This window comes from Lipotes vexillifer, unplaced genomic scaffold (assembly GCF_000442215.2).
Source record: "Lipotes vexillifer unplaced genomic scaffold, Lipotes_vexillifer_v1.1 scaffold517, whole genome shotgun sequence".
Lineage (NCBI taxonomy): Eukaryota > Metazoa > Chordata > Mammalia > Artiodactyla > Lipotidae > Lipotes > Lipotes vexillifer.
The window spans coordinates 674,164-701,391 of record NW_006786711.1 but is presented as its reverse complement, the minus strand read 5'-3'; the positions used below and the strand labels follow the sequence as shown (position 1 = coordinate 701,391).

General features: G+C 42.6%; 1 protein-coding gene across 1 annotated transcript in view; it reads left to right on the top strand.

The window, feature by feature from the left end:
- The window catches only part of WDFY1 (WD repeat and FYVE domain containing 1), a 46,829-nt gene extending 22,374 nt beyond the window's left edge, over positions 1 to 24,455 (top strand). The window contains exons 4-12 of the mRNA XM_007459339.1: positions 6,569 to 6,623; positions 8,347 to 8,497; positions 10,077 to 10,189; positions 12,021 to 12,147; positions 14,493 to 14,598; positions 20,063 to 20,164; positions 21,715 to 21,845; positions 23,351 to 23,459; positions 24,244 to 24,455. Coding sequence (XP_007459401.1) covers positions 6,569 to 6,623; positions 8,347 to 8,497; positions 10,077 to 10,189; positions 12,021 to 12,147; positions 14,493 to 14,598; positions 20,063 to 20,164; positions 21,715 to 21,845; positions 23,351 to 23,459; positions 24,244 to 24,303 — 954 coding nt within the window. The 3' untranslated portion in view covers positions 24,304 to 24,455. The remainder of the gene's footprint in view (positions 1 to 6,568; positions 6,624 to 8,346; positions 8,498 to 10,076; positions 10,190 to 12,020; positions 12,148 to 14,492; positions 14,599 to 20,062; positions 20,165 to 21,714; positions 21,846 to 23,350; positions 23,460 to 24,243) is intronic.
- Positions 24,456 to 27,228: the final 2,773 nt, after the last annotated feature.

The following is a 27,228-nucleotide window of genomic DNA, read 5'->3' as shown; positions in this document are numbered from 1 at the left end:
TGAGAAGCCCGTGCACCACAACGAAGAGTAGCCCCCGCTCTCCACAACTAGAGAAAGCCCGTGTGCGGCGACAAAGACCCAACACAGCCAAAACTGAAAAAAAAAATTAATTAATTAATAAAAAAAGAAAATGTATTTAATACACTTAATCTACTGAATATCACAGCTTAGCCTAGCCTACCTTAAACGTGCTCAGAACACTTACATTAGCCTACAGTTGGGCAAAATCATCTAACACAAAGCCTATTTTATAATAAAGTATTGAATATCTCATGTAATTATTGAATACCATACTGAAAGTGAAGAACAGAATGATTGTGTGAGTCCAGAATGATGGTAAGTGTGTTGGTTGTTAACCTTCATGATCACGTGGCTGAGCGGGGCTGCGGCTGCCCCTCCCCAGCGTCATGAGAGAGGATCGTATGGCGTATCGGTCACCTGGGAAAAGGTCAACATTAATTGAAGTGTGGTTTCTACTCAAGACGCATTGCTGTAGCACCATCGTAAAACTGAAAAATCCTGAGTTGAACCATCATAAGTCAGGGACCGTCTGGAGTTCCATGGAGCTCTGAATGCTGTCATGATTGATGGTTTGGTCCTCAGTCTAGCCCACAAAGCACAGCCTTCGTACAGGGGAGGTGAGTCCTGTAGCAGCCCTGACCCCTGAGCCCATGAAGGAGGAGGCTGGGGCAAGGAAAGTGTGGGAGAGAGCGCACGTACCTCTGTGTGTGTGTGTGTGTGTGTGTGTGTGTGTGTGTGTGTGTGAGGTGAGAAGGAAGGAAAACAAGACTAGGGACTAGTCATTCAGCCAACAGCTCATATAACTCTTTGAGGCTCTACGTCTCAAACTGTCTTTGGTGAAGGACCAGATATTTAAATTTTCAGTTTATTATAGGTTGGTATTTTTGTGGGTCTAACTGTGTGTGTATATGCCTATATTTAATGGAGATGTAATTCATATACCATAAAATTCACCAGTTTAAAGTGTGCAATTCATTGGTCTTATAGTATAGTTACAAGATCATGCAACCGTTAATACTCTGATTCTACAACATTTTTATCAGCTCCTCCAACCCCCGAAAAAAAGAAATCCCTCACCCATTAGCAGTCATACTACAGTCCCCTTTCCTTCAGCTCCTGGCAGTAACTAATCTACTTTCTGAATTCAGAGATTTCCTTATTCTAAACATTTTATGCAAATAGAATCATATAAGGTGTATATCCTTTTATGTCTGGCTTCTTTCACTTAACATAATATTTTCAGGGTTCATCTATGTTGTAGCTTGAATTAATACTTCATTCCTTTTTGTGGTGGAATAATGTTCCATTACATAGATATACCACACTTTGTTTATCCATTCATTAGTTGATGGATAGTTGGGTTGTTTCTACTTTTTGGCTATTATGAATAATATTACTATGAATAGTCGCATAACAGTTTGTGTGTGAACCTAAGTTTTCAATTTTATTGGGTACATACACCTAGGAATGGAATTGCTGGGTCATATGGTAACTCTGTACTTAACTTTTTACAGAACTGCCAAACTGCTTTCCAAAGTTGCTTTTCATCCTGGGAAGTTTTTTGAGTGCTAATTTAATCTGTTTACTTGTTATGGGTTTTCTATTTCTTCTTCAGCCAGTGTTTGTTGTTTATGTCTTTTTAGGAGTTTGTCCATTTTATCTAGCTTATCTAATTTGTTGACATGTGATTGTTCATAGCAGCCTTTACAGTCCTTTTTCTTTCTGTAAGGTTTATGGTAACGCTCCCCCTTTCATTCCTGAATTTGTTAGTTTGAGTCGTCTCTCTCTTTTTCTTCACCACTCTGGCTAAATGTGTGTGAATTTCGTTGATTTTTTTCAAAGAACCAGCTTTGATTTAATTGACTCTCTATTGTTTTTTTCGATTCTCTGATAATGTATTTCAACTCTATTATTTTCCCTTTGGTTTGCTTTGAGTTTAGTTTGCTGGATTGATATTTGGGGTATTACATTGTTGATTGAGAAAATTTGCTGATTTTGTCTGCTTGGATGTCATAATAATATTAAACTGCTGTAAAGGCTTCTGAACACACATTCCCTATTTCTCTGCTTCTTTCATCAGAACCAGTGCTCCGCAGACCGCGCTTTGAGTATCACTGCTTTATAGAACTGCACGCAGAGCAGTGAGAGCACAGACCGGTGCCTGCACCTGGCCGGAGAGCGGCCAGGCCAGCCTGTTACTGTGCTGAGTCATAGAGGATGGCTAGAAGTTAACCAGGAAAGAGGGAGGAGGACTTCCAGACGCAGAGGACAGCACGAGCAAAGACAGAGGGGTTTGCAAAGTCAGGGTGTGCGCAGGGAACAAGAATGACGCAGCTTGGCAGCATGAAGCACATAAGACTGAAGAGATGGCTGGAGCGGGTCATAGAGAGCCTTGCATTCAGCACTAGGTGTCATGCAGAGTGCCGATTAAGAAGGTAGACATGGTCCCTGCTCTCAGGAGCCTTATGGCCTCGTGGGAGGGACAGGTAATATACAAGTAAACATCAAATTGCAGGTTGTGGTAGGTGCTGTGAAGAAGTGAACAGGCACAGTGAAAGAGGGAATCCAGAGACATGTGTGGACCCGCTCGTAGCAAACAGGATCCTCAGGAAGGAAGACCGCTCCAAGGGTGTGACATTCAGCTGAGGCCTGAAGGGCAGGTAGGAGACAGACAGGCAGAGCCAGAGTAAGTTTTCCAGAAGTGAAAGTCCAAGTAAAGACTCGAGGCAGGAAGATCTCTGTGTCTGAGGACTTGAAGGGGGTCATCTTGGCTGGATGGTGCTGAGCGACGGGGCAGGATGAGGGGCGATGGGACAAGTGGGCTGAAGCCAGGTCATGCAGGGCCTTGTAGGTCTGGGTGAAGTTTTAAGTTTTGTAAATCTGTGGGAAGCTCTTACAGGGTTTTCAGCAGAAGAATGGCATGATTTAATTTACATTTTTAAAAGATCACTCTGGCTGCTCAGTAGAGAGTGGATCGAGGGGCCACAAGAGTGGAGGCGGGAACGTCAGGTGTTGTCGGCTTCTGGGTGAGAGGGCAGTGGCAGTGATGATGGACAGAAGCAGATGACTGACATACATCTGTGGCAGGTTGGGTGTGGGGAGGGGAGGAAGGGCAGCAACTCAGGTGACAGCCAGGTTTCTGGCTTGAGTAACTGCTAGACAGAGGTATCATTTATTGAGAAGAGAAAAGCTTAGGGGTATGTGGGGAGAGGGGGCATTTAGAGGGAAAGAAGACAGTGAGGAACCAGCTGTACAGTTGAGATACCAGTGAGACAACCAATGGCAATGTGGAATTGGCATTGGATTTGCAGGCCTGGAGCCCAGTGGGAACCCGGGCTGGGGAGTCATCTGCACATAGGGCATCTTTCAAACCATAAGAATAACTGTGATCGGGCTTCCCTGGTGGCGCAGTGGTTGAGAGTTCGCCTGCCGATGCAGGGGATGCGTGTTCGTGCCTCGGTCCGGGAAGATCCCACATGCCGCGGAGCGGCTGGGCCCATGAGCCATGGCCACTGAGCCTGCGCGTCCGGGAAGATAAATTCTCACAGTTTGGTCTCATTGTGAGTCTTTGTTGTGGTCAAATGAAAATGGAAGGTGAATGAATGCAAGAGCTGCTTCAGTAGAGTCTCAGAATGGCCTTGACCCAGAGGGCAGGATGGCAGGGTCCTGGGGCATTTGGTCACCCTGTTTCCTGCTGCGGTGCAGCAGGAGGCTTTTCTACTCCGCGGCACAAGAAACCCCAGGCTTAGAGATTCTCAAGTGGATAGAAATGCAGATGCTTACATTTGTTTTTTCTAAAGCTGCCTTTTGTACCTTCTTATTCTACTGTTTCATTGACAAGTCTACTGTCTATACACTTAACATTAAATATTGATCAAAGACATCTATCTCATCAACCAACATTGTAATAAAAAGTAAAATGTCAAACATTTTATTTACTGACTGGCACATAGTAGATGCCTGATAAACATTTGTTAGATGAATGGAAATTCAAGTGAAGAAGCAAGACTTTTCATCCGTACTCACTGCTACTGTAAAATATTATTCTGAATACTCTAGATATTATGGGAAGTTAAGAAGATGTTAAAAGATAAACCTATAAAGAGGAGCAAAAATTTTCATTGCTACCGCAAAAAAAAAAAAAAAAAAAAAGAATGGTTGTGATCACCTGGGAAGAGAATGAGAAAAGACAGGCCCCAGGCCTGAGTCCTGAATGACTGATTTAGGAGCGGGATTGATGAGGAAGGTAGCCAGGAAGGAAGGGGAAATGGTGATCCTGAGTGTGCATTAAGGAGCCTGGACTACATCGTGTAAGCCAAGCTTCCCAAGCTTGCATAGTTAGTCATATTTTTCATTTAGGGGACTTACTGAAATTCACGTTGCCTGGCTCCATGCCAGACCCACAGCTTCAGAAGCACTAGGGAGTGGCCTGGGGATCTGAATTTTAGCAAGTCCTTTCGGTGACCCTTAGGATCGAGTGCATTAGGGAATCACTGCATGATGGGGAGCCACTGAAGAGCATCAAGTGGGGGAGGATGGAACGGTCAGGTGTCTGTTTGTTTGCTTAGTGTGGCGATATGTGGAAGGTGTTTGATTAGATGTAGGTGTTTAATAGAGAGCAGTGCTGATAAGATGGCGTCCAGTTTCTAGCCAAGATGATGGTGAACGGTTAGCTGCTCCCTGAGACAGAAGACACGCTGATATTGAGGGGAAAGGTGACAGGTTCAGTTTTGACAGTTGGATTCATGTGCCCAAGGGGTTGGCCTGGGCTGGGGTTGGGAGTCCTCCCAATTTAGGTCTCAGTGGAGACCACGCCTGTGGCTGGTGTCAATTAGGGGTAGCGGGTACGATGAGAAGAGCAGAGGGCCAAGGTCATGTTCCCTGGGGAATATCAACGTTTAAGAGAAAGTCAGGGGTTTGGGAACCCACAGGGGAGACAGAGACGGAATGGGCCATGTGGGAAGAGGGCCTAAGATCAGGGCAGAGACACGACCTTGGGACTGGCAGCTAGACAGCAGCTGGTGGTTGCAGGGAGAACCCTTCCCATGCAGCGGGGGTGGTGCCCTGCGGTGCGGTGGATTCAAGAGCGACCGGGGTGAGCAGCTAGAGACCCTGAACGTGGTGAGTGTGGGCTCATCTGTAGAGAAGGTGCTGGCTGAGGAGGGGATGAAGAAAGTTTTAGTATCGTTAAGAGAATTTTGTTGTTTTTTGTTTGCTTGTTTTGCTTTTTAAAGTAAAGGAGAAGAAGCCTTGAGTGTGTTTAAGGGCCAAGAAAGAAAAGCCAAGAGAAAGGACAGGCTCTCTGCTTAAGCAGTTCACGCAACGGTGGGCAGCTGGTGAGGGCTGGGGAGCTGCGGGCTTGGGGGTCAGCGCCCACCTGCTTGGGGCTGCTGTGTATACGTTGTGTAGTAATAAATGCCAGTGGTCTCGTTTTTCTCCCTCTGAAGATTTTATAGGAATATCGTGGCGATGTGTGCACACATAATATAACGAGAAGCCACGAGTGCAAGCCTCAAATGCCTGCTCCAGTAGTGGTAGTGGTCATGCATTTATTTCTCTAGGGACCATTCTTGTGGCTCGTGGTTCAAGGGTACTCTCTGCAGTTATAGGATGGCATATAAAAACTCTTATAGCTCCTCAGTGGAAAGGGGCAATGTATATTCAATTTATTATTAATTAGTATTAATCTATTGATTTCCCCCCGAGTAGAAATTAGTATGTATAAAATGCTGATACATTTTTGTACTTTGTAAAAAACCAAGATGGAGGACAAGGAATCAGTATTCTTTTGTGGGTTGTTTTTTTCTTTTTTTTCATCCTGACCAATCAGCAATTCATGATGTCCATGTTATCAAGACCCTTAAGGACTTATCAGTTTAGCGCTGATCAATAGAATTTTTAATTAGTGCTTTTTCTTTAGAGTTTTATCTTCTCAGTTTTATGCTGAGGCTCATTTTCTCATTAAGAAATATGTACTTTTAATTTTTTCCTAGTTATAAAGTATTACGTAGTCTATGTAAATTTTGGAAGATACAGGAGTATTAAAAAAAAAAAAACACCCACAGTGTCTAAATTTCCTTTTCAGTGTGTGTTTATATATTAAATATACATAATTTTCCTATTCTATTGCCTCAGATACCCAATGCCTTATTTTCACTAGTGCTGAGAATTCTGTTAGTAATGGGTCTTTGTAGTTTTACTTTGTATGTGTCATCTTGAGGAAATTCTAGTGAAGCCAAGAGAGCAAAATTAACAAGATGCCTCCTTTGCAATCAGAGGGAGAGGAAATACAGAGCACTCATTTGTAGAGGAAGAATTGGACAAAAATGCTGTGCTGGTCAGCAGCACTTTCTTTACTTGTCTGGTTCCAAAAGAAATGGTAACCCGAGGACAGGACCAAGAAGCAATTCCCTATTGTTCTTATGTAGCTAATCTTGAGTCCCAAGGCTGGTGATGGCCATTTTTGGATTTTACTTCCTTTTGAAAGTTAAGGTCCTGTTGTTTTTAAAACCATAACTGTTTTCTTATTGCATGTGTTTACTTTTAGGAATTTCACGTTTCTGAAGATTTTAATAAAATGAACTTTATCAAGACCTACCCAGGTAATTATAATACACACACACACAACTAGAATACCATGTCTTATGATCAAAATTAGGTTTTCACATTAACTTTTTAAAAGTGTTGTTACCCCAGTTATGTGGGAGGCTATTAGCTCTTCAGAGTTATTTACCATCCTTTTCCTGCTCATTAACATTTGAAATTTTGTATAGTATTCCATTGGGTGCATGTGTCAGATTTAATTTAACCATTCCTCTGTTTTTGAAAATGTATACTGCTTCCATTTTTTGATAACACATACTAACATATATGATGGTGTGTATATGTGTGTATACATATCTGTGAGTGTGTATATTTCATATATATGTATATACACGTGTGTGTGTGTGTGTGTGTGTGTCCTTGATGGTTACTCTTACTCTAATTCTGTAACTGATTACTTCTATTTAAGACATTACTAAAAGTAGAATAACTGGGTCAAACTTTAAAACTTTTTTTAATACTCTGGATTTATTTTGCAAAACTCTTTCCAGCAATAGTGTAAATTTTTAATGAGTGGTGATTGAGAGTGCCTGTTCATTAAGTCTATATTGATCTTTATAAATGTGTGTTGCCAGTTTGATAGTCAAAAATAGTTCTGTTTTAAAATTATTTAGGCTTTATTTAATGTTGGCCATTTGTCATGTTTTATGAATATCTGTTCATGATTTTGCCCGTATTTCCTGGAAGTTGTAGTATTTTCTGATTTTTTCTGATTAATTTATGAGAGCCCTTCCGTTTTTCTGAAGCAACCTACACAGCTGAGAGCAAGGTCAGAGGTGTCTCTGTCTAGCCTCTGACTTCATTCATCAAACTGGGCATTTATTAAACACCAGCTGCATGCAAGATCCTGTTCCAGATAAAGTAGACAGGTCACTGCCCTGGTGTGGCTTGCAGTTGACCTGGAAATACAAATATTCTAGAAGTTAGGTAATAGAACACCTTCCTATTCTCAGCTATTGCTTTGGGATGCAGAACTTTACAAATGCTTCATCTTAAAAATAATAAAAAGTTAATTTCAGAAAATTTCAGTTGCCCTTTCTTACAATGCCAGTGTTTTCTAAAGAGTCAAAACACTAAAGGTATAGACAATAAAAAACAAACCTATTCTGTTGAGATAAGACTGCTGTTTTCCATATGGAACTCATTGAGAGTTGTATGTGTGGTTTTGTTTTGTTTTGTTCTGTTTTTTTGTTTTTTTATTGCGGTACGTGGGCCTCTCACTGTTGTGACATCTCCCGTTGTGGAGCACAGGCTCCGGACGCGCAGGCTCAGCGGCCATGGCTCACGGGCCCAGCCGCTCCGCGGCATGTGGGATCTTCCCGGACCGGGACACGAACCCGTGTCCCCTGCATCAGCAGGCGGACTCTCAACCACTGCGCCACCAGGGAAGCCCTATGTGTGTTTTTTAATCAGTTCTCTAATATATTACTTGAATCCCTCTTGAGCCTTACTCTGTAATGATTTGTAGCTTTTGATGGTCTTCCCTGTAGGGAGGCAGAGGGCAGGGCCACGGAGAGCCTGCGATAGATCTTGGGTTGGGGCGGGCAGATGCTCTGCAGCCTGTTTGGAGTGCGGGCATCCCCGGGATAGGACTGCTGAGCCTGTGAGTCTGCAGGCCGACCAAGTGGAGAAGGGGAGCCTCAGTTCACACCCACGGAGACTGGACTCCAAAGGTCACATTTCTTCCTGAAGGGCGCAGACTTTCCCTTTCTGTCCCCACAGCTCATCAGAACCGGGTGACCGCGATTATCTTCAGCCTGGCCACAGAGTGGGTGATCAGCACCGGCCACGACAAGTGTGTCAGCTGGATGTGCACCCGCAGCGGGAACATGCTTGGGAGGCACTTCTCCACTTCCTGGACTTCGTGTCTGCAGTATCCTTCCCCGCCCAGCGCCTCCCGGTCTCAGTAGTTAGTTTTGAATCTGCTTGGAAATTGCTGATTGAGATCCGAAGACTGAATGATTCCTACATATTTCACATAAAATCTAAGAATTTCTGTCTCTGCTTTTTTGCTATAAAGTCGGTTTATTAAAGATAATAACTAAATGAATTGCTCTTCTCTGCTGGGATGTGCTCTAGGTGTTTTAATACAAAATCTCGGAAAACCTAAACCTCATTAATGCAGACCCCTCCCTTCACTCCTTTGCTTTTCAAAGTGAAAGAAAAGACTTTCTGTTGTATAAAGAAAGAAAGAAAAGAACGACTATTCTGGTGATGGTTTCTTTGCAGACCCCACAGGAGAACATAAGAAGGGTCTGTGACCCTGGAGTTCATAAATGGGCTACAGTGTGTTTGGAGAGGGTTCATAATCCTTATAGTACTCTCAAAGTTGCCTCAGGATACCCCAGATGTTACAGAATTGCCACTCTCAAATTGTTCTACTACTCTGGGATTTGTTTCACGTAGAGCTCGCTCTTGCTTAAGGCTGCCTGTGGTAGCTGTGTATCTTAGTGATGGCAAGGTCAAGGCTGTCAGCAACAGACAAATGCCCCGCAGTAGTTTCTCTTTGAGAGTTGGACGGCTGGTGTAGTAAAACTCTTTTCTTCCATTGAAAGCCTTTATAAAACAATGTGTGCTACAAATGAATGCAGAGCATGAGATATTTAAAATAGACCATATGCTTTAGAATCAAGCAAGGGAAGACTACTCAGATGTATCAAGTGCTAAATAAGTTTTTCTGTTATGTGTTTGGCTTTCGTATGGATTGATAGAAAATGGCACCGAATCACATAATCATTGCCCAGCCTGTGGTCCTCCTTTTGATCTATGTTTTGGAATTAAAATAGTAGTTATCTTATTGTGTGTAAACTACTGATTTGCCACAAATGTCCATGGCCATTAAGCGACCAAGAAAGTAATGAGTTGTTGCCAATAGTTAATATATTTTTAAATTTAAAGTTTACTAGTACCCCAAATGACTGCCTTTTTGATTAAAATTAAAACTCTTCACAGCAATTTAAACCATCCTGTTCACTTAATGCTACATCATCTAGGCCCCCCAGAAAGATGGGTTCGTGTCCATATTTGCTGTCAGTTTTACACCATTTCCAGAGATATTTCATGAAAGCAGTTTTCTTCCAGTTCTTTTTAGCTGTTTTCATTATTGAGCGTTTTACTTTTTAACACTTTGTTATACTTTGCTTGTAATCACTTGTTTTTATGTCTGTCTTCTCCATCAGCTCTTAACTTTTTTGTTGCCAGTTCCCAGGATACTGGTTGGAATAGTAACAGCTACTCAGTGAATTCTTGTTGAATGAATGAATATTAATTTTCCTGATAATTCTAGCTTAAAACGTTCTTTTTCTTCAATATTTACATGTTGTATGATTTTCAGTTGGGTATTTCTTTTCTCGTAGTTTTAGGTGTGTTGCTTATTCTCTTTAGAATGTACATTTTCTTCTTTATAACTTTGAGATGGATTGTGTTATACGTCCTTGACTGCTTCTCCACAGATATGACTTTGATACTCAGTATGCTTTTGTCGGCGACTGTTCTGGACAGATCAGCCTGCTGAAGCTTGAACAGAGCTCCTGTTCAGTTATTACCACCCTTAAAGGACATGAAGGTAGGCTGTATAATCACCGCCGTTTTTCACCTAATTCGGGCATCCAAATTTAGTTCTCAGCTCTGTGGTTTCACAAATGATCACCTCCTTATGATCTGTCAGATTTCAATTCGATCGGCCAGATAGGGGAATTAAATCTCAAAAGGTCTCAGAGTGAAAACTAAGTGAAGGCAGGGTGTTGGGTAGGGTTTCGTGTTGTCCAAATCCCTTCTAGATTGCTTGTGTGGATAATACTTTCTATTTTGTTTACCTTTTAAATTAAATTATTTTTGAAGACCTTTTCAAATGTCTTATAAATGGCGAGACCTTTGGAAGAATGTTGTTATTACTGTTTTAAATTTGTCACTTTCTAGGACACCAAGCAAGATGTAATAGGTGAGTACCATTAGAAGAAATGTATGAGCTGGTTCTGTCTCTACTTGGGAAACATCCCCGGGGGAGGGACCGCGGGAAAAGAATGACTGGGTGGAATTTTATTATTTCTGTAGGGTGGTGAGTTGGCCAGCCTTTGTGGAAAGGCTTTAAAACTCAATTGACTATATTGAGTAACAGATTAGAAGCTCTGAGGCCATCTGGTTCACATCGAAGAACTGGGGGTTTGTTGAAGGAATTAATGATGGACTTATTTAGGAAAATAGTGTTTTTAAGTGTAACAAGTTAAATGTCCTCCATAGCTAATCTATTTATGTAAAACCGAGTCTATCAGATCAGGGACCAAGAAGGGGAAAAGGGAGAGAGAAGGGCAGTAAGTTTGAATAGATTTAGGCAGGAAAGTACAGGCCCTGCAGAAACCACTTTCTGTTTATGACTAATGGTCTCGTGATCCCCATGCTGTTAAGTATTCTCTGGGTTGCTAAGGGCAGAGTGGGTTCTGATAACTACTTAGCTGTGTTCATGTAGAAAGACCTTGCTTGTCTGCTGTTAGGCCTCTAGCTGAAGTGCATGGGGCATAGGATCAAACAGGGTCAGGATTTCTGCAAAGTTGATCCCTGAAGCCAGTTTTGCACAATACTTCTTTTTTCACTTTTGTTAAAGCTTCTGTGAGAAACTAGTCTCTGTTGGTTGCTTCTGAATGTGGCTTTATCAGTTTTCCGTATACCCACCAAAAATATTATTAGCTTGTGTGACTGGTTCAATTTTATTAAGTTTATTAATAGTTTTTTTCTAGGCAAGCAGCAGTCAATGGAACAATGAAGAGATCTGTTGAAAGAGAAATCTGTAGAAAGAAAGATTTTCCCAAGGATATCAAATTTAATAAGTTTAGCCAATATAGAGTATGAAATGTAGAGTTTGGATTTTTTTACCTAAGTTCTCTGGCATAATTGTATGGTACACCTGCATCTCTTTTTTTTTTTTTCTGAGATACTTAATTCAGTTTTCTTAAACGTAGGCATCCTGCGGTAAGACACCTGCAAGGTCCCAGAGCCCTAGAATAATCTAGATTTTAATCTTATATAAGGTAACCACAGAAAACTTCACTGCCTTTTCTCATTAGATATTGGTAGCTTTTTTTTTTTTCTTCAAAAGCTTTTTCTGAACTAACCCTCATATACAGCTATTTTATAATTTTTTGGTATAGACAGGGGAAATCTTCTTTAAACACATTTGTGTTCAAAGCAGTTTGATATACAACTGAAAATCCTAATCTTGTAGCTTGGGACAGCGGATGTGCTGTGCCTTCTCTGTGACTCGCGATAAAGTGTTGAACACCCTTTTGTACAACGAAAATAGATTTTTACTTAAAGACTCAGCTGGTCCTCGTTCGGTCTTCTGCCTCAGATGTGTATGTCCTGATGTAGAGTTACATTTAGCCTCCCTCTCTCACGCCTAGGTAGTGTCGCCTGCCTCTGGTGGGACCCTATTCAACGGTTACTCTTCTCAGGAGCCTCTGACAACAGCATCATCATGTGGGACATCGGAGGAAGGAAAGGCCGCACACTCTTGCTCCAGGGCCACCAGTGCGTGACTGTTTGTGAGGGTTTGGGAACGAATCTGAGTTGGGGCAGGTCGGGGGAGGTGTTAGTATTCTGAGACTACTTTCTCCAAACCCCGTCTTTTAGCAGACAGTGAGCCCTGTTTGATAGGGCTCACTCAGTCTGCTTCTAACTGCTTTTCCGTGAGGCCTGAGTGTCTGGTGTTCTGTAGCAAAAATAGAGGCCAGGGTTTTCTTCGTCCTTAGTCCATTGGTAGTAACTACCGTGCCATTGGTAGTTTGATAGGGAATTGCATTGAATCTGTAGATTGCTTTGGGTAGTATAGTCATTATCACAATGTTGATTCTTCCAATCCAAGGACATGGTATATCTCTCCATCTGTTTATGTCATCTTTGATTTCTTTCATCAGTGTTTTATAGTTTTCTGAGTACAAGTCTTTTGCCTCCTTAGGCAGGTTTATTCCTGGGTATTTTATTCGTTTTGTTGCAATGGTAAATCGGAATGTTCCCTTAATTTCTCTTTCTGATTTTTCGTTGTTGGTGTATAGGAATGCAAGAGATTTCTGTGCATTAATTTTGTATCCTGCAACCTTACCAAATTCACTGATTAGTTCTCGTAGTTTTCTGGTGGCATCTTTAGGATTTTCTACGTATAATATCATGTCATCTGCAAACAGTGACAGCTTTACTTCTTCTTTTCCAATTTGTATTCCTTTTATTTCTTTTTCTTCTCTGATTGCTGTGGCTAGAACTTCCAAAACTATGTTAACTACGAGTGGTGGGGGTGGACATCCTTGTCTTGTTCCTGATCTTAGTGGAAATGCTTTCAGTTTTTCACCATTGACAATGATGCTTGCTGTGGGTTTATCATATATGGCCTTTATTATGTTGAGGTAGGTTCCCTATCTGCCCATTTTCTGGAGAGTTTTTATCATAAATGCGTGTGGAATTTTTTCAAAAGCTTTTTCTGCATCTATTGAGATGATCATATGGTTTTTCTCCTTCAGTGTGTTAATATGGTGTATCACATTGATTGATTTGTGTATATTGAAGAATCCTTGCATCCCTGGGATGAATCCCACTTGATCATGGTATATGATCCTTTTAATGTGCTGTTGGATTCTGTTTGCTAGTATTTTGTTGAGGATTTTTGCATCTGTGTTCATCAGTGATATTGGTCTATAATTTTCTTTTTTTGTGATATCTTTTTCTGGTTTTGGTATCAGGGTGATGGTGGCTTTGTAGAATGCATTTGGGAATGTTTCTCCCTCTGCTATATTTTGGAAGAGTTTGAGAAGGATCGGTGTTAGCTCTTCTCTAAATGCTTTGATAGAATTCGCCTGTGAAGCCATCTGGTCCTGGACTTTTGTTTGTTGGAAGATTTTTTTTGTTTTTTTTTTTTGTTTTTTTTTTTGTGGTACGCGGGCCTCTCACCGCTGCGGCCTCTCCTGCTGCGGAGCACAGGCTCCGGACGCACAGGCCCAGCGGCCATGGCTCACGGGCCCAACATCCCCTGCATCAGCAGGCGGCCTCTCAACCACTGCGCCACCAGGGAAGCCCCATGTTGGAAGATTTTTAATCACAGTTTCAATTTCAGTGTTTGTGACTGGTCTGTTCATATTTTCTATTTCTTCCTGGTTCAGTCTTGGAAAATTGTACCTTTCCAAGAATTTGTCCATTTCTTCATGGTTGTCCATTTTACTGGCATATAGTTGTTTGCAGTAGTCTCTTATAATCCTTTTGCATTTCTGCGGCATCAGTTGTGATTTCTTCTTTTTCATTTCTAATTTTATTGCTTTCGTCCTCTCCCTTTTTTTCTTGATGAGTCTGGCTAAGGGTTTATCAGTTTTGCTTATCTTCTCAAAGAACCAGCTTTTAGTTTTATTGATCTTTGCTATTGCTTTCTTCCTTTCTATTTCATTTATTTCTGCTCTGATCTTTATGATTTCTTTCCTTCTACTGACTTTGGGTTTTCTTTGTTCTTCTTTGTCTAGTTGTTTTAAGTGTAGGGTTAGATTGTTTATTTGAGATTTTTCTTGTTTCTTGAGGTGAGATTGTATTGCTGTAAACAAGATGGCAGTGTGGGAAAACGTGGAGTTAGCGTCTCCCCACAAATAGGGCGCCTGCCGGCTGCTGGTGGGGGGACTCTGACCTGCAGTCCTTAATGACTGATTAGTGTTTATTTCATAGAACTATTATTCTGTATAATAAGTTATAGAATGCCAATTAAAGTTTATACTGGGATCCAGATCATCAATGATAAAATGTCATTTGCTGATTCCAACGAGGGGAGAGATTTGAGCCTGCATGAAGATGATGTCTGTGTTTTCCACATTGAGACACGTAACTGTTGTGTGTGCTGTTTGCAGTGACAGGGTGCAGTCGCTGTGTTACCTTCAGCTCACGAGGCAGCTGGTCTCCTGTTCCTCAGACGGCAGAATTGCAGTGTGGAACATGGATGTTAGCAGAGAGGAGGTAAGAGAGGGCAAGGCAGGGCTGACCAGGAGAGCTCCCACAACCTGCCTCTTGATTTTCTACCCGGTGACCGGAGATGCCAGCCAAGGTGCAGACAGTCCCAGCTCTTACTGGTTATCAGCTGACAGGGTCCTGCATGTCACTTTGCACTGCATTCACTACTCATTGGAGAGTTTCCACAGGGGCAAGTGATATACACAGCCAGAACATTTAGGCTGATTTTCACAGAGAAGGGCAAGGAGAGGACACGGGAGACGGTCTGGCATGCCCAGGGGAGTGACTGTGGGGAAGTGCTCCGAGGTTGCACACCTGCCCTGGGGTCCCCAAGACACGCACCAGGGGCATAGCTCCTCTGGGAAAATATATCTCTGTTCTCTGCTTTTATTTTCCACTGACTTCTGTTCCACTGAGTCCATGTCAACATAGTGTTCTTCTCAGGAGACCTGAGTTCTAAGTGCCTTAATTTCCCTGAGTCTCCGTTCCTTCTTCCATAAAGTGAAATAGTTGAATGAGATGACTTCTAAGGTCTCTTCCAATTCTTTAGACAGACACTATCTAAGCAATCTCTCTGTCTTTTTTTCTATTTTAAAGAATGCTGCAGTGAACATTTTTGACCTTGTCATGTGTGATTGTTCAATTATTTATTTCAGAGAAATTTCTGAAAATAGGCCCTTTGGGTCAAGGATATGTGCATTCTGAATGCTTTTTATAGATATTGTCAGATGATTTCCAGGCAGGATTTCCATTCTCATCTCTGCCAGCACAGGTATTTATCTGTCTTTTCCAAGTGGCGTTTAAAACCTGTGACGTAGATAGCGGAGTTGATTCCAGAGAAGATTTTAGTGTGAGGAGTGTTAAAGACTTATGGTTTAACTTCAGAAACATTTATTGAGCATCTAAAGCGTGGACCCCTAAAGTCTGGAAACTTAAGTGCATATGCATCATAAATGATACTGCATTGCAGTACATACTGTATTGCATGATGTCACATGATGTGTTTCAGGTGCTGTCCTTTACGCAGCGTGTAGGTCAGTATGCTGCACACCTCTGTGGTGGACGCCAGGCGTGAATGCAGCATTCCCACCCACCCCTGCATGCGTCTGCTTTGTGTTGCCTCTAATTACTTGTGAGTCTGATTCTCAGTGAATAAACTTGCATCTTTAGTATACCCTAGGGGCGTAATCAAAGGGGTTCAGTCTATTTAAAAGAAATAGCGGGCTTCCCTGGTGGCGCATTGGTTAAGAATCTGCCTGCCAATGCAGGGGACAAGGGTTTGAGCCCTGCTCTGGGAAGATCCCACATGCTGTGGAGCAACTAAGCCCATGTGCCACAACTACTGAGCCCACGCGCCACATCTACTGAAGCCCGCGTGCTCTAGAACCCGTGCTCCACAACAAGAGAAGCCACCGCAATGAGAAGCCCGCGCACAACGAAGAGTAGACCCCGCTCGCCGCAACTAGAGAAAGCCTGCACACAGCAACAAACACCCAACACAGCCAAAAATAATAAATAAATAAAAATAAATTTATAAAAAAAAAAGAAATAGCAATATTACTCACTTCCAGACTTTATGATTACCATGCTTTATACACAAAGATTCATACCTGCAAGAAGCTTGTAATCTAGTGAAGGAAACAGACTACCGTATAAATGATAAAATGCGGTCCGTCATCTGGAGAAGTACCGATTGCTAGTTTTTTAGTGACCTTGTAAGACAAGTCATATAGAGGAAATCTTGATTGCATGTCTGCTGGTTAATTTCCCTTTTTGAATTTTCTAAAGATCTTTTGGTAAGGCTTAGAGTAACTTATTATTAAACATATGTAACATTGGCTCGATATTACAGAATGTGTAATACTTTCTTTGCAAAGGTTTATTTGAGCTGCGTTTTATATTTATCATCTGCTAGTTACATGCAACAGTGGCAGCTAGTATACTGTTCTATTTCCTAGACTCGGCCTGTTGTTTTTCAATCTTATTCTGTGCTCCCTGGATCATGAGGGAGGAGACCATTGGGGCCTGATGCTACTAGTGGCTCTTGTAAGGGTTTAACCGCTTGGATTTCAATCCACTGTTCTCATCCTTGGTAAGTTCTTTTAGATGTAGAAAGTAGAAGCAGAGTTCTTACCTTCAAGGTTATGTGAGTGTGGAGTTTATTTGTGCCTCTAGGGAAAGAAAAGACAGTCCTGTCATTCCTGTGGGGGTCAATCTTTTCCTTGTAGTCACTTATGGAAGAGTACCCCAAATCACGAGCACACAGCTGGTAATACGTTTTGCTCTATGAGCTTTTCTGTCTCAGTGGTTGGCAGTATTGGTGGGAAAGAAAATTATGTCAAAAAAGATGCAGCATTTTTAGTAGGTTTTTTGGGGGTTTTTTTTGTTGCTTTGTTTTGTTTCTACCAGCTGAGTAAATATTAGTGCAAAAGTAAGCAACCTCCGATCTGTTAGATTCTGAACTTGAGTTAGGGTTTTGGACAATTTGTAGGACTTCTTAAGGCACAGGCCTAGAGGATTAATCCCAGATTCTCTAGCCCCACAGTGTTTGCTGGAATTTCTTTCTGAGTCACCTGGAAACACTGACTGTGGAGTGTCCCCAGCCTACAGTGGCTGTCGACCACCACACTGGCTGGTTGGAAGCAGATCTACCTCCCTGCCAGATTGTGATCAAAGGGACTCCTTTCTGGAAGTAGGCATGAAACATAAATGAGCAAGTAACAATAATTAGAATGAATCCTCTTGAAATGAGAACTTTATTTGGAGCTAGTCGATCACAGAATGGATACTATTTTATACATTAGTGCAAAGTAGATGAGCGCACCAATTAGCAGCAGCAGTGCATCGGGGTTATTCTTGTTACATCATCTTTTGTCCAGATTAGGCAGATGGAACAAGATGGAGAAAAGAGAGTGAAACAGAAAACTTGATTAATGTTCTCTTCAGCTCTTCTCAGCATAAAAGAAAACTTTATCTCCTTAGAGAATAAGCATTTAATAGGATGGTTCATGATAGCTTACACCATAACACAATTCTATTAAAAGAAACAAAGTTATGCGTATTTCTTATATCAAAAAATATGTTCCAAAAAGTCTGTTTATTTCTGAGTTCATTTTTTCATTTGTTATTTCAAATTATTTTAAGCATATTTTTTCTTCCCTCATGCCCCTCTGCCCTCCAGCTCAGCAGAGTAATATTCTTTCCTAACCCTTAGGCAGAAGCATGCTTCCTGAGGGCAGGAACTCAGTCCCCATTGGTTGTCATACTCCAGAAACATGTTTGGAGACCCTGACATGTTAAAGTGAAGAGGACCATGTCCAGAGGCTATGTAGAGCACAGTGGATGAGTGCAGGGCTGTGGGCTGGACTCTTGGGTCTACTGGGAGCTCTACCCACTAACCAACCATGGACAGTCGCTTCAATCTCTGAGCCACAGTTTCTTTGCCTGTAAAATGGGGAGAATGTCGCTCTGTATCTCCTAGGGTTGTATTGAAAATTAAGCAAAATAAGGCATATAAAACCCTTGGCACACACTGCTGGACTTATAAGGCCCTTTGTATATACCAGGCATTATGCAAAACACTTCACCAATGTTGCCTCATTTAATCCTCACAGGATGCAGCGTATACTCATACTTGAATATCACTGCCGTGAATACGTTTTTGCGTTCATCTTGTCCCACGTGACTGTTCCTCACGTGGGTGGTATTGCAGGAGTTACACTGGCGTGTGTCACAAACATAAGACTAGACAGTGGCCCCTGCTTTCCTTCCCCCTGCGATTTAATGTCCCCACGTTGTTGGCAGCAGGGCCCGTCGTGTCGTTGTAATCACCGTTTCTCCTTCAGGAACATTGTTCACAGGCAGTGTTTTCAAACCACCTTCTCTCTTCCCTGGTCACAGAAACAAGTAATTCTACATCAAGTAGTAATCTTCCTCACGGAGGTGCACATCTCTTTATCACTCTTTCTGTCCTCCCTTCCCATTTCCAACATTAGCGCAGTTATTTAAAGAAACCTCTCCTCTGTCTCAGCCCTCTTGATTCTGTTTGTGAGTGCCTTACCCCCCAACCCCTGAAAGAAAGACCTTTGTAATGGCTGTCCTACATAGAAATATTTCTAGTGCCGTATCTAAAATAAGGAATAGGAAAGCCAAAAGTTTTGATGAAATAGGAAACAAAAAAAGAAGTTGGGAAACTCATTCTTTAAACCACCAAAAGTCCCCTTTCGAATCTCTGTAAAGCTGACCATCTTCACTGCATATTTTATAAGGATCAGTGTAGGTCAGTTCCTGTGGTTCTCCCATCATCTCCTCTTATCAGATACATTTTTCTTGAGTGTTAACTTTCAAGATCAAGAACAGATTATTTCTTACTTCATGACCTTTGGTTTAATTTTATGGAAATAGTATTTTCTATTTTTACTGCACGTATATGACGATACATGATTGAGGTTAAATAGGCTTTTAGCAGGTTCATCTTGTAATCGAATACAACTTGTAATGTTTTGTTTAGAGAAATATTTTCTAAGTTCTCAGTGAAGTAATTTTGAGGCCTAATTGCCCTGTTTCAACAAAAATTCATTGAGTGCCTACCCTGTGACAGGCTGAACGTATTTAAAGATGAAAAGACCAGTGAATAATTCATAGGTTAGTCGAAGGGGCTGGGGGGAGGATATGTGCATAAAGAATTGCAGTGCAGGGCTTCCCTGGTGGCACAGTGGTTGAGAGTCTGCCTGCCGATGCAGGGGACGCCGGTTCGTGCCCCAGTCCGGGAAGATCCCACATGCCGCAGAGCGGCTGGGCCCGTGAGCCGTGGCCGCTGAGCCTGTGCTCAGCAACGGGAGAGGCCACAGCAGTGAGAGGCCCGTGTACCGCAAAAAAAAAAAAAGAAAAAGAAAAAAAAAAGAATTGCAGTGCAGAGAGATCACAGCTCGAATGGAGGTCCGCAGGCTGGCTGTGCGGGCACCACTCCCGGGAGCTGGGAATGGGGGCGGGGCAGCTCATCTGTCTGACACGATGCCCCGCCCCAAAGATCTCCTGTTGGTCACCTTGTGACCCCACAAGCCTTCCCAAGTGGTAGTTCGTCAGGTTCTGCAAGAAAGGTTTTTGCTCAACTGGATATAGTTATCAAACAACTTTAAAAACTTTGGGCATAAAAAATAAGTGTATGAAGACAACTCTTTAAGAGTTCATAATGCAAAATGAACTACTCCCTCCTATCGATAGATTAAAAATGAACAATCCTGAAAACATGGCAAACAATCCTGAAAACATGGCAAAAATGATAAAGAAACACAAACACAAACAAAACAAAACACAAACATAATATTGAATATGGCAACAGCTATAATATATTGAAGAGTTTGAAAAAAGGATAACCCCACCAAGGTCTGGAACTGTTGTATTAATTTCTGACAACTCAGGGTAAACAGGCAGATGCTCACATGTTGGGTTTCACTTTCTCCTCCCCCAGGCTCCTCAGTGGTTAGAAAGTGATTCTTGTCAGAAATGTGAGCAGCCCTTTTTCTGGAACATAAAGCAGATGTGGGACACGAAGACACTGGGGTTGAGACAGGTGAGTAGCCAACATCGAGTCATCACTGGGTTAATTACGTGTTTTGTTATTTATATGATTAATCTGTCATTTTGTTTGGAATCGCACTTTTCCCTGTAAATGCTGTTGATTCCTACCTTTGTGGTGTCACCATCACTGTGTGACTGACCGGGAGCAGGGCCTTTCCCGGGTAATAGTGAGACTGTTAGCAGACTATGCCACTGCTTGTCCTGCACTGGAAAAGCCGGGACGCACAGAAAACCCTGGGAGCCCATTCGTCAGTAGATGAAAGAGTTTTGAGTTTAGGACTATTACTTGTTAAAGTCAGTGTTTGTACTAGCCCAGCACAAAATCAGAATGAACTAGGGCATCTAAGCCTAATGCTTGCACAAACAGACAAGTAACAGATTAGCCCTCACTGGAATACTCTGACACCAAGAATTTTAGATTATTCATAAATTGTTCCACGTAAGTGTACCTGGAGCATTTCTATTAAGCATGTTTCAAGTACGTCCTGTTTTTTTTTTTTTTTTTAATTAATCGAAGATACATGTCCCAAATAGCCTACAGATTTCAAGGAAGCGCTTACCACTGGGTAGTCACGTAACACTAAAGTTCTACCAAAAACATAGTTCTACAGTAGCCTTGAAGGTAGCCACTCATTCAGACTGAATATGAATTTGTGCAGGTGAAGTAAACAAGAATGCCAATTTTATTCCTTTTATTACTGGTCGCACCTCTCTAAGGGATTGACGGAAAGTTTGTGTGTGTTAATAAACTTTCTTTGACTTTACTTATGAAGCTACTCTACAGCAAGGCCAGATGTGAGACTGGCGGGCAGTGCAGAAATTGCTTTAGCGTTCATAACATCCTGATGCTTGGAAATAGCACCCACATTGCACCCTTGGCCTAGTTGTCACGACGCATGTCTGGTGGTAACTGATGTGTGAAGTGGTCTCTACTTCAAACAAAACGTGAAGGATTCATTTTAATCTCATGAGTTATAACAACTAGTGGTAGAGAGAGGAAAGGTGTGGGTCACAAGGCTTTTAGTGGTTTAAAAATATATGTATGTTAAAATTAGTAATAATAACTGGCCTATTTTGGAATGTTCTTGGTGCTTATCTCCAGAATCACCATTTGAAAGATTAAAAGAAATAGTACAACATGATTATGGTTATCTGTTTCTTAATGAGGGCAAATTACATTTAAAACTTTATATCAAAACTTTTCTCTGTAATAGGAATCAATTTTTCCCTCCTGAAGTCTCTAGCCATTTGGGTTCCTGAATGAGCTTGAACTTGGTCTTAACAATGTTGTTTATGGTCGCCTAGGCAGATAATATGAATGAATAAAAACTAGCATTTGACCAATAACAAAGCAAAGATATTTGGAAATCCTCAACGGGTGTTGATATTGTCCGCCTTTGGCGTGTTTATCGATACATTGAATTGGGGGTGATTATAATTCGAGGCACATTGTCCCAATCCCATTTCCCCTACTCTGAAGTGAGGCCACAGGCATTAGAGCAAAAGGTAAACGCCTCCTTTTCCTCCTTCTGGTACCCGAAGCATCACTGCAGGAAGTGTGGCCAGGCTGTCTGTGGGAAGTGCAGCAGCAAGCGCTCCAGCTACCCTGTCATGGGCTTTGAGTTCCAGGTCCGTGTCTGCGATTCCTGCTATGACTCCATCAAGGATGAGGAGTGAGTGTTTGCTTATCTTTATCTTTTTGTGTGTCTGTCTGCAGTGGGAGAGCCCGAGAAATGATACAGATACATGGTTGACCCTTGAACAACGCGAGGGTCAGAGGTGCAGCCCTCCGCGTAGTGGGCAACTTGGGTATAAAAAGAGTTGGCCCTTCCTATCCACGGTTCTGCGGATCACGTAGTGCTGTGGTATTTACTGTTGAAAAAACTCTGGGTACAAGCGGACCCACGCCGTTGGAAGCACGTTGTTCAGGATCACCTGTATTTCTGCCCACTTGTTTATCCCTTTCATAAACAGTTTCTAAAGAGAGGATTCTGCCCTAGCTTCATGACTTAAGACAAGTTTCTCCCAAACACTGTGAGAAATGATGCTGCTAAGACCAGTCTGGCCGGGAGCCCCCGCGCCACTCGGGATGCTGTGAGGGTCAAGGCCGTGTGCACACTGATGGGTGGCTGAACTGGCGCCCTACAGAAGCACCCCGGCTTCCACCCGTGCGCACACACGCATGGAAATTTTATTTGTGGGAAAACTCCGGAGACCCCTGTTCTCTCTTCCACAACAATCTGACCTAGCAGTCGGTTCTTAAATAACTATTTGTGTGTAAGACAAGCCTGTCTGTCCTCCATTCTCTCCTGACTCAGGCAGATCCATTTGGAGAGAACCAGCATTTTATTTTGGTCCTTTCTTTTATTTTTATTAAATTTTGGCCGCATTGGGTCTTCGTTGCTGCGCGTGGGCTCTCTTTCGTTGTGGCAAGCGGGGGCTACTGTTCATTGCGGTGCGCGGGCTTCTCATTGCGGTGGCTTCTCTTCTTGCGGAGCACGGGCTCTAGGTGCGTGGGCTTCAGTAGTTGCAGCACGCAGCTCAGTAGTTGTGACGCACGGGCTTAGTTGTTCTGCAGCATGTGGGATCTTCCCGGACCAGGGCTCGAACCCGTGTGCCCTGCATCGGCAGGCGGATTCTTAACTACTGTGCCACAGGGAAAGCCCTCTTTTGCTCCTTTCTGAATCGTCTTTGAAAGTAGCAGACGGACACACCTTGATGGAGGCCCAAGTAGGAAAGCTAGTGTGGCACCACTGGTGTCGGTCAGGGAGCTGGAGATGGGGCCTGGGCTGCTGCGGGCTTTGGAGCAGAGTGAGGGTCAGCGTGCGCAGGAGCACTGCTTCTCACACCAGGGTTCCGGGGGAGCCTGCAGCCTGGGATCTCATGCAGTGTAGTCTTGTCCTTATGTCTAGGAAGGTACCAGCCTTTCCGCTAAAAAAAAAGAAAAAGAAAAAGAAATTTGGTTATTTTGGGAGTTTTAGAAAATCTTTTATAAGACAGTCTTGCAACTTATCATGCTTTCCATCATCCTTTAATTATAGTTTTCAAAACCGCAGCCACATTTTTTGAGCGAATTTTGACACTGCTAATCGTATTTCCTCTCTGTTGCTAAGAAAATTCATCCCTTGGCTCTCGAAACAGTGGGGTGAGTTTAAATGGTCTCTTTTCTCTCTGTTAGTCGGACTTCTCTAGCAACCTTTCACGAAGGAAAACATAACATCTCCCACATGTCCATGGATGTTGCTAGGGGCCTGATGGTGACCTGTGGGACCGATCGCGTGGTGAAGGTAACCTGCCAATTAGCACCTCAGTGTACATTGCTCCACCGTCATGCTATGAATGTGCATAAGGCATTTCTGATTGGCAAACTCACCTTGCCTTTTGATGAACAACCTATAGCCACGTGGAAACCTGGAAACGAACTGCATGTTTGTGAGTTTCCACGCCCTTGGTGGTGTCTCCCTCGGCCACGTCGGTCTCTCCAGGTGAGCCAGTGAGGGCCTGGCACGCCTCTGTCACTGTCTGCACTGAGCTAGCCCCAGGGTCCTCCCTCCCACTGCCTGGCCTTAGCTGACCCCTTTCTCTGATCACTCCTTCCCTGGCTATTGATCCTTTCATCCTGGGCAGAAGGCTTCCCACGTATAAGAAATAGCCACACGCTTTTTTATTAAATCCCTGGGTGGCTAACGCAGAAACTGAAAGTAAGTGTTTTATCCTTAGTACCACTCTTGAGTTGTAAAACTATGAAATAGTTTATTTCATAATTTAAAAAACTGGGCTTTTCCCCAGTGGGCTTTTTATTAAAAATAAAAGTAAAGTTATAGTAAAACATCACTATGATGTAATTTGCAGGTGTTGAGAGAGATACTGCTTATAAGCTTTTTTGATATTTTAGCTGACCACGTTGTTTCGTCGCTATGTAAATCTCGAGAAGGTTTTGTAGGAAAGAAGAGAATGAGTTATGTTGGCCCCTTTGAGAGTGTAACAGCTGTCTGTTCTCAGCACCAACAGCGCCTCCTGGGGGGCCACGTGACCGGTGCTGCGTCTCCAGGCCTACCCCTTCTCTTGCAGATTTGGGACATGACGCCCGTGGTGGGCTGCAGCCTGGCCACTGGGTTTTCTCCACATTGATCCAGGAGCCGGGCGGGGTCTGCACCTTCCCAGCAGCAGCCTTCACCAAACAGGATGCTTCCCTGTAGCTCCACATTCACTGTCATGTGGATGGACAGCAACCACTAAAAAACAAATCAGCGTTTTTAAAAAGAAAAAAAAATGTAAAGGTGTGTTTTGGGGCCTTTGTGGAACTACCCGTGGGATGTAGCGAGCCCCCGAGGAGTGGAGTTACTCCAGCAAGACGTCCTCGGGCGTGGTGAGCTGACGTGTGCTGAGGCAGTAATTTAGCACGTGAGAGTTTCAGAGGAAAAATACTGAACGGAAGAATTAAAGCCTAGAACTTTCTTCAAGCAGTTCCAACTACAAACACACTTCCCCCCAGACCTGCTGGGCCCGCAGGGGCTCCCATGCTTCTCTGCAGGCAGAGCAGAGGTCAGGGGAGGAGGGCTTGGTCTCTCCCTTGGGGGCTGCGGTGGGACTTAGGAGCCCAGAGATTGTCCTCATCTGCTGGCAGTCTGTGAATATTCTCTACCCCTTGTCACTGAGAAACCTCTTAACAATATCTGTCCTCTCCAGGTAGTGCCATGTCTGCTCTCAGTGTGTGGCCCACTTCAGTTGTTTCTCGTCCCAGCCAGCATGCCGTGGGCGAACTCTCAGATTGTCACTAAGTGAGCTGTACAGTTTCTATACTAACCAAGGTAGTCCGCACTCTTCCCTTTCCCCCAAATGTGCTCTGAGGACAAGACGTTTCTATGGTGCTGTTAACACGGGACTCACAGAAGCCGCCTGACTTTTTCTGATTGCAGTCAGTGATGACTAATGGAAAACCCAGCTACCAGCATGACTGTGATGGGAAATGATCAGCCCATTCCATGGAACAGCCCAGTCCTCCTAAAAGACACAATCTATTTGCAGTTCCAAGATGAGCCCCTGTGATACTGTGGCAATTTAATAGACACCTCAGAAAAGGACTCCAAAGCTTTTTAAACTAGGTTGACTTTTAGTTATAACTTATTTCATAGAAGGAAATCGGTAATCCAGAGCAGTAACTGTTAACCAGGTCCTGCACAGTAATTCCTAACTTGTAAATTACGTTCATAACAATTAGCAAAATCTGTTGTATCAAACGGCATTTTAAAAGTTTTTGGCGACTTAGTACCAGGATGGGGCAGAGGTAGGGAATGGGGAGCCTGTCTTTTAATATTCAAATATCTATTTGTTCTTAACAGCAAAACATGTATCTGTTACTTTAGGGCTATGGAAGTGAGTGGAGAGAAGTCGACTTTTTTTAAGGACAGATTTTAAAATAGATAGCAAGAGTATTTTTGTTAGTCTTACTAATGGATATTGAAAAACACTACTGCATCGCTTTTGGGGAATCATATCAAGACAATATCGTTCTGTATGATATAACTAAGGGACTAAATATTTTAAAATAACAGCTGTTAATTAAAATGGTTTTTTTAACATCTTCATTGGAGTATAATTGCTTTACAATGGTGTGTTAGTTTCTGCTGTATAATAAAGTGAATCAGCTGCACATATACATATATCCCCATATCCCCTCCCTCTTGAGCCTCCCTCCCAGCCTCCTTATCCCATCCCTCTAGGTGGTCACAAAGCACGGAGCTGATCTCCCTGTGCTATGAGGCTGCGTCCCACTAGCTGTCTGTTTTACATTTGATAGTGTATATACGTCAGTGCGACTCTCTCACTTTGTCCCAGCTTACCCTTCCCCCTCCCCGTGTCCTCAAGTCCATTCTCTACGTCTGCGTCTTTATTCCTGTCCTGCCCCTAGGTTCATGAGAACCTTTTTTTTTTTTTTAGATTCCTCCATATATGTGTGTTAGCATACGGTATTTGTGTTTCTCTTTCTGACTTACTTCACTCTGTATGAGTTTTTTTTAATTGTTTAAGACAGGCAGTTAAACTAAGATGTCTTAATGGCCAAGTGGCACAAATAAGGAAAGGGGGTCAGGCACATCATGTTCTAGAATGATCTGCAATAGAAGTCAACTTTGTTGCTCCTTGTAATTTTTGTGTTATATCACCTGAAAAAGATGTTTTCTTTAAAACTTTTTACTAGGCCCTTTGCCTAATGTCTGTTACTAACATAATCCAGATGAAAATTTGAGTGATGGTAACTTGAATGGCAGTGTTGAATGTTAGCTCAGTTTAGTCGATGGTTCAGCTCATACAAAGGTGCTATCCTGGGGATTTTATGAAGTCCTGCAAGGAAAACAGAATATGATCTATCCCTTGCCATGTTGAAGAGTGCCGAACTGTGGTTTTGCTTTCCTTTAACCTCTGTAAAATATGATTTTATGATGTCTGTGGTAGACTGAGCAGAGTTTCGCAGCTGCTGAGAATATGCCATAGCTTTGAGACTTTTTTTATTTTAAAAAATCCTTAATGAAAAACTCAGTGTTTCATAGAGAATATAATGCTGATATAGCGCTTCCTAAGGGGTTAACCTAAGTCAAGGAGGAAAGGTCTGTGTGAGGAAGAATTGGAGCAGGGTATCCAGAAAAGGAAAGGAGAATGTTTCAATGTATTTTTTCTCCACCAGAGTTTATTACCAGTTTGTTTTTTTTTTTGAAACGCACATGGCAGGCTTGCCTTGTCTCTATCACACACTAGGTAGCAAATGGGGTAATATTTTTTATAAAGGTGGGTAACAACTATTTTCACAATTTTAGTGACTGGGCACATAGAGTACAGCTAGACTTCTAGTTATTGCCTTATTTTGACTGCGTTACTCTTTAAACGGGTCACTTAACATAGTTCTTTGAGTAAGGGTTTACCGGTTTTTCCATTCCTGAATACTCACGCTGAGTTGCAATTAGGGATCACAAAGTACAGAACGTTAGAGAATATCCTTCTGTTTAGATCTAGTATGTTTGTGATCAGGACTTGCCAATTCTTCATTCTAAACATGTTCTA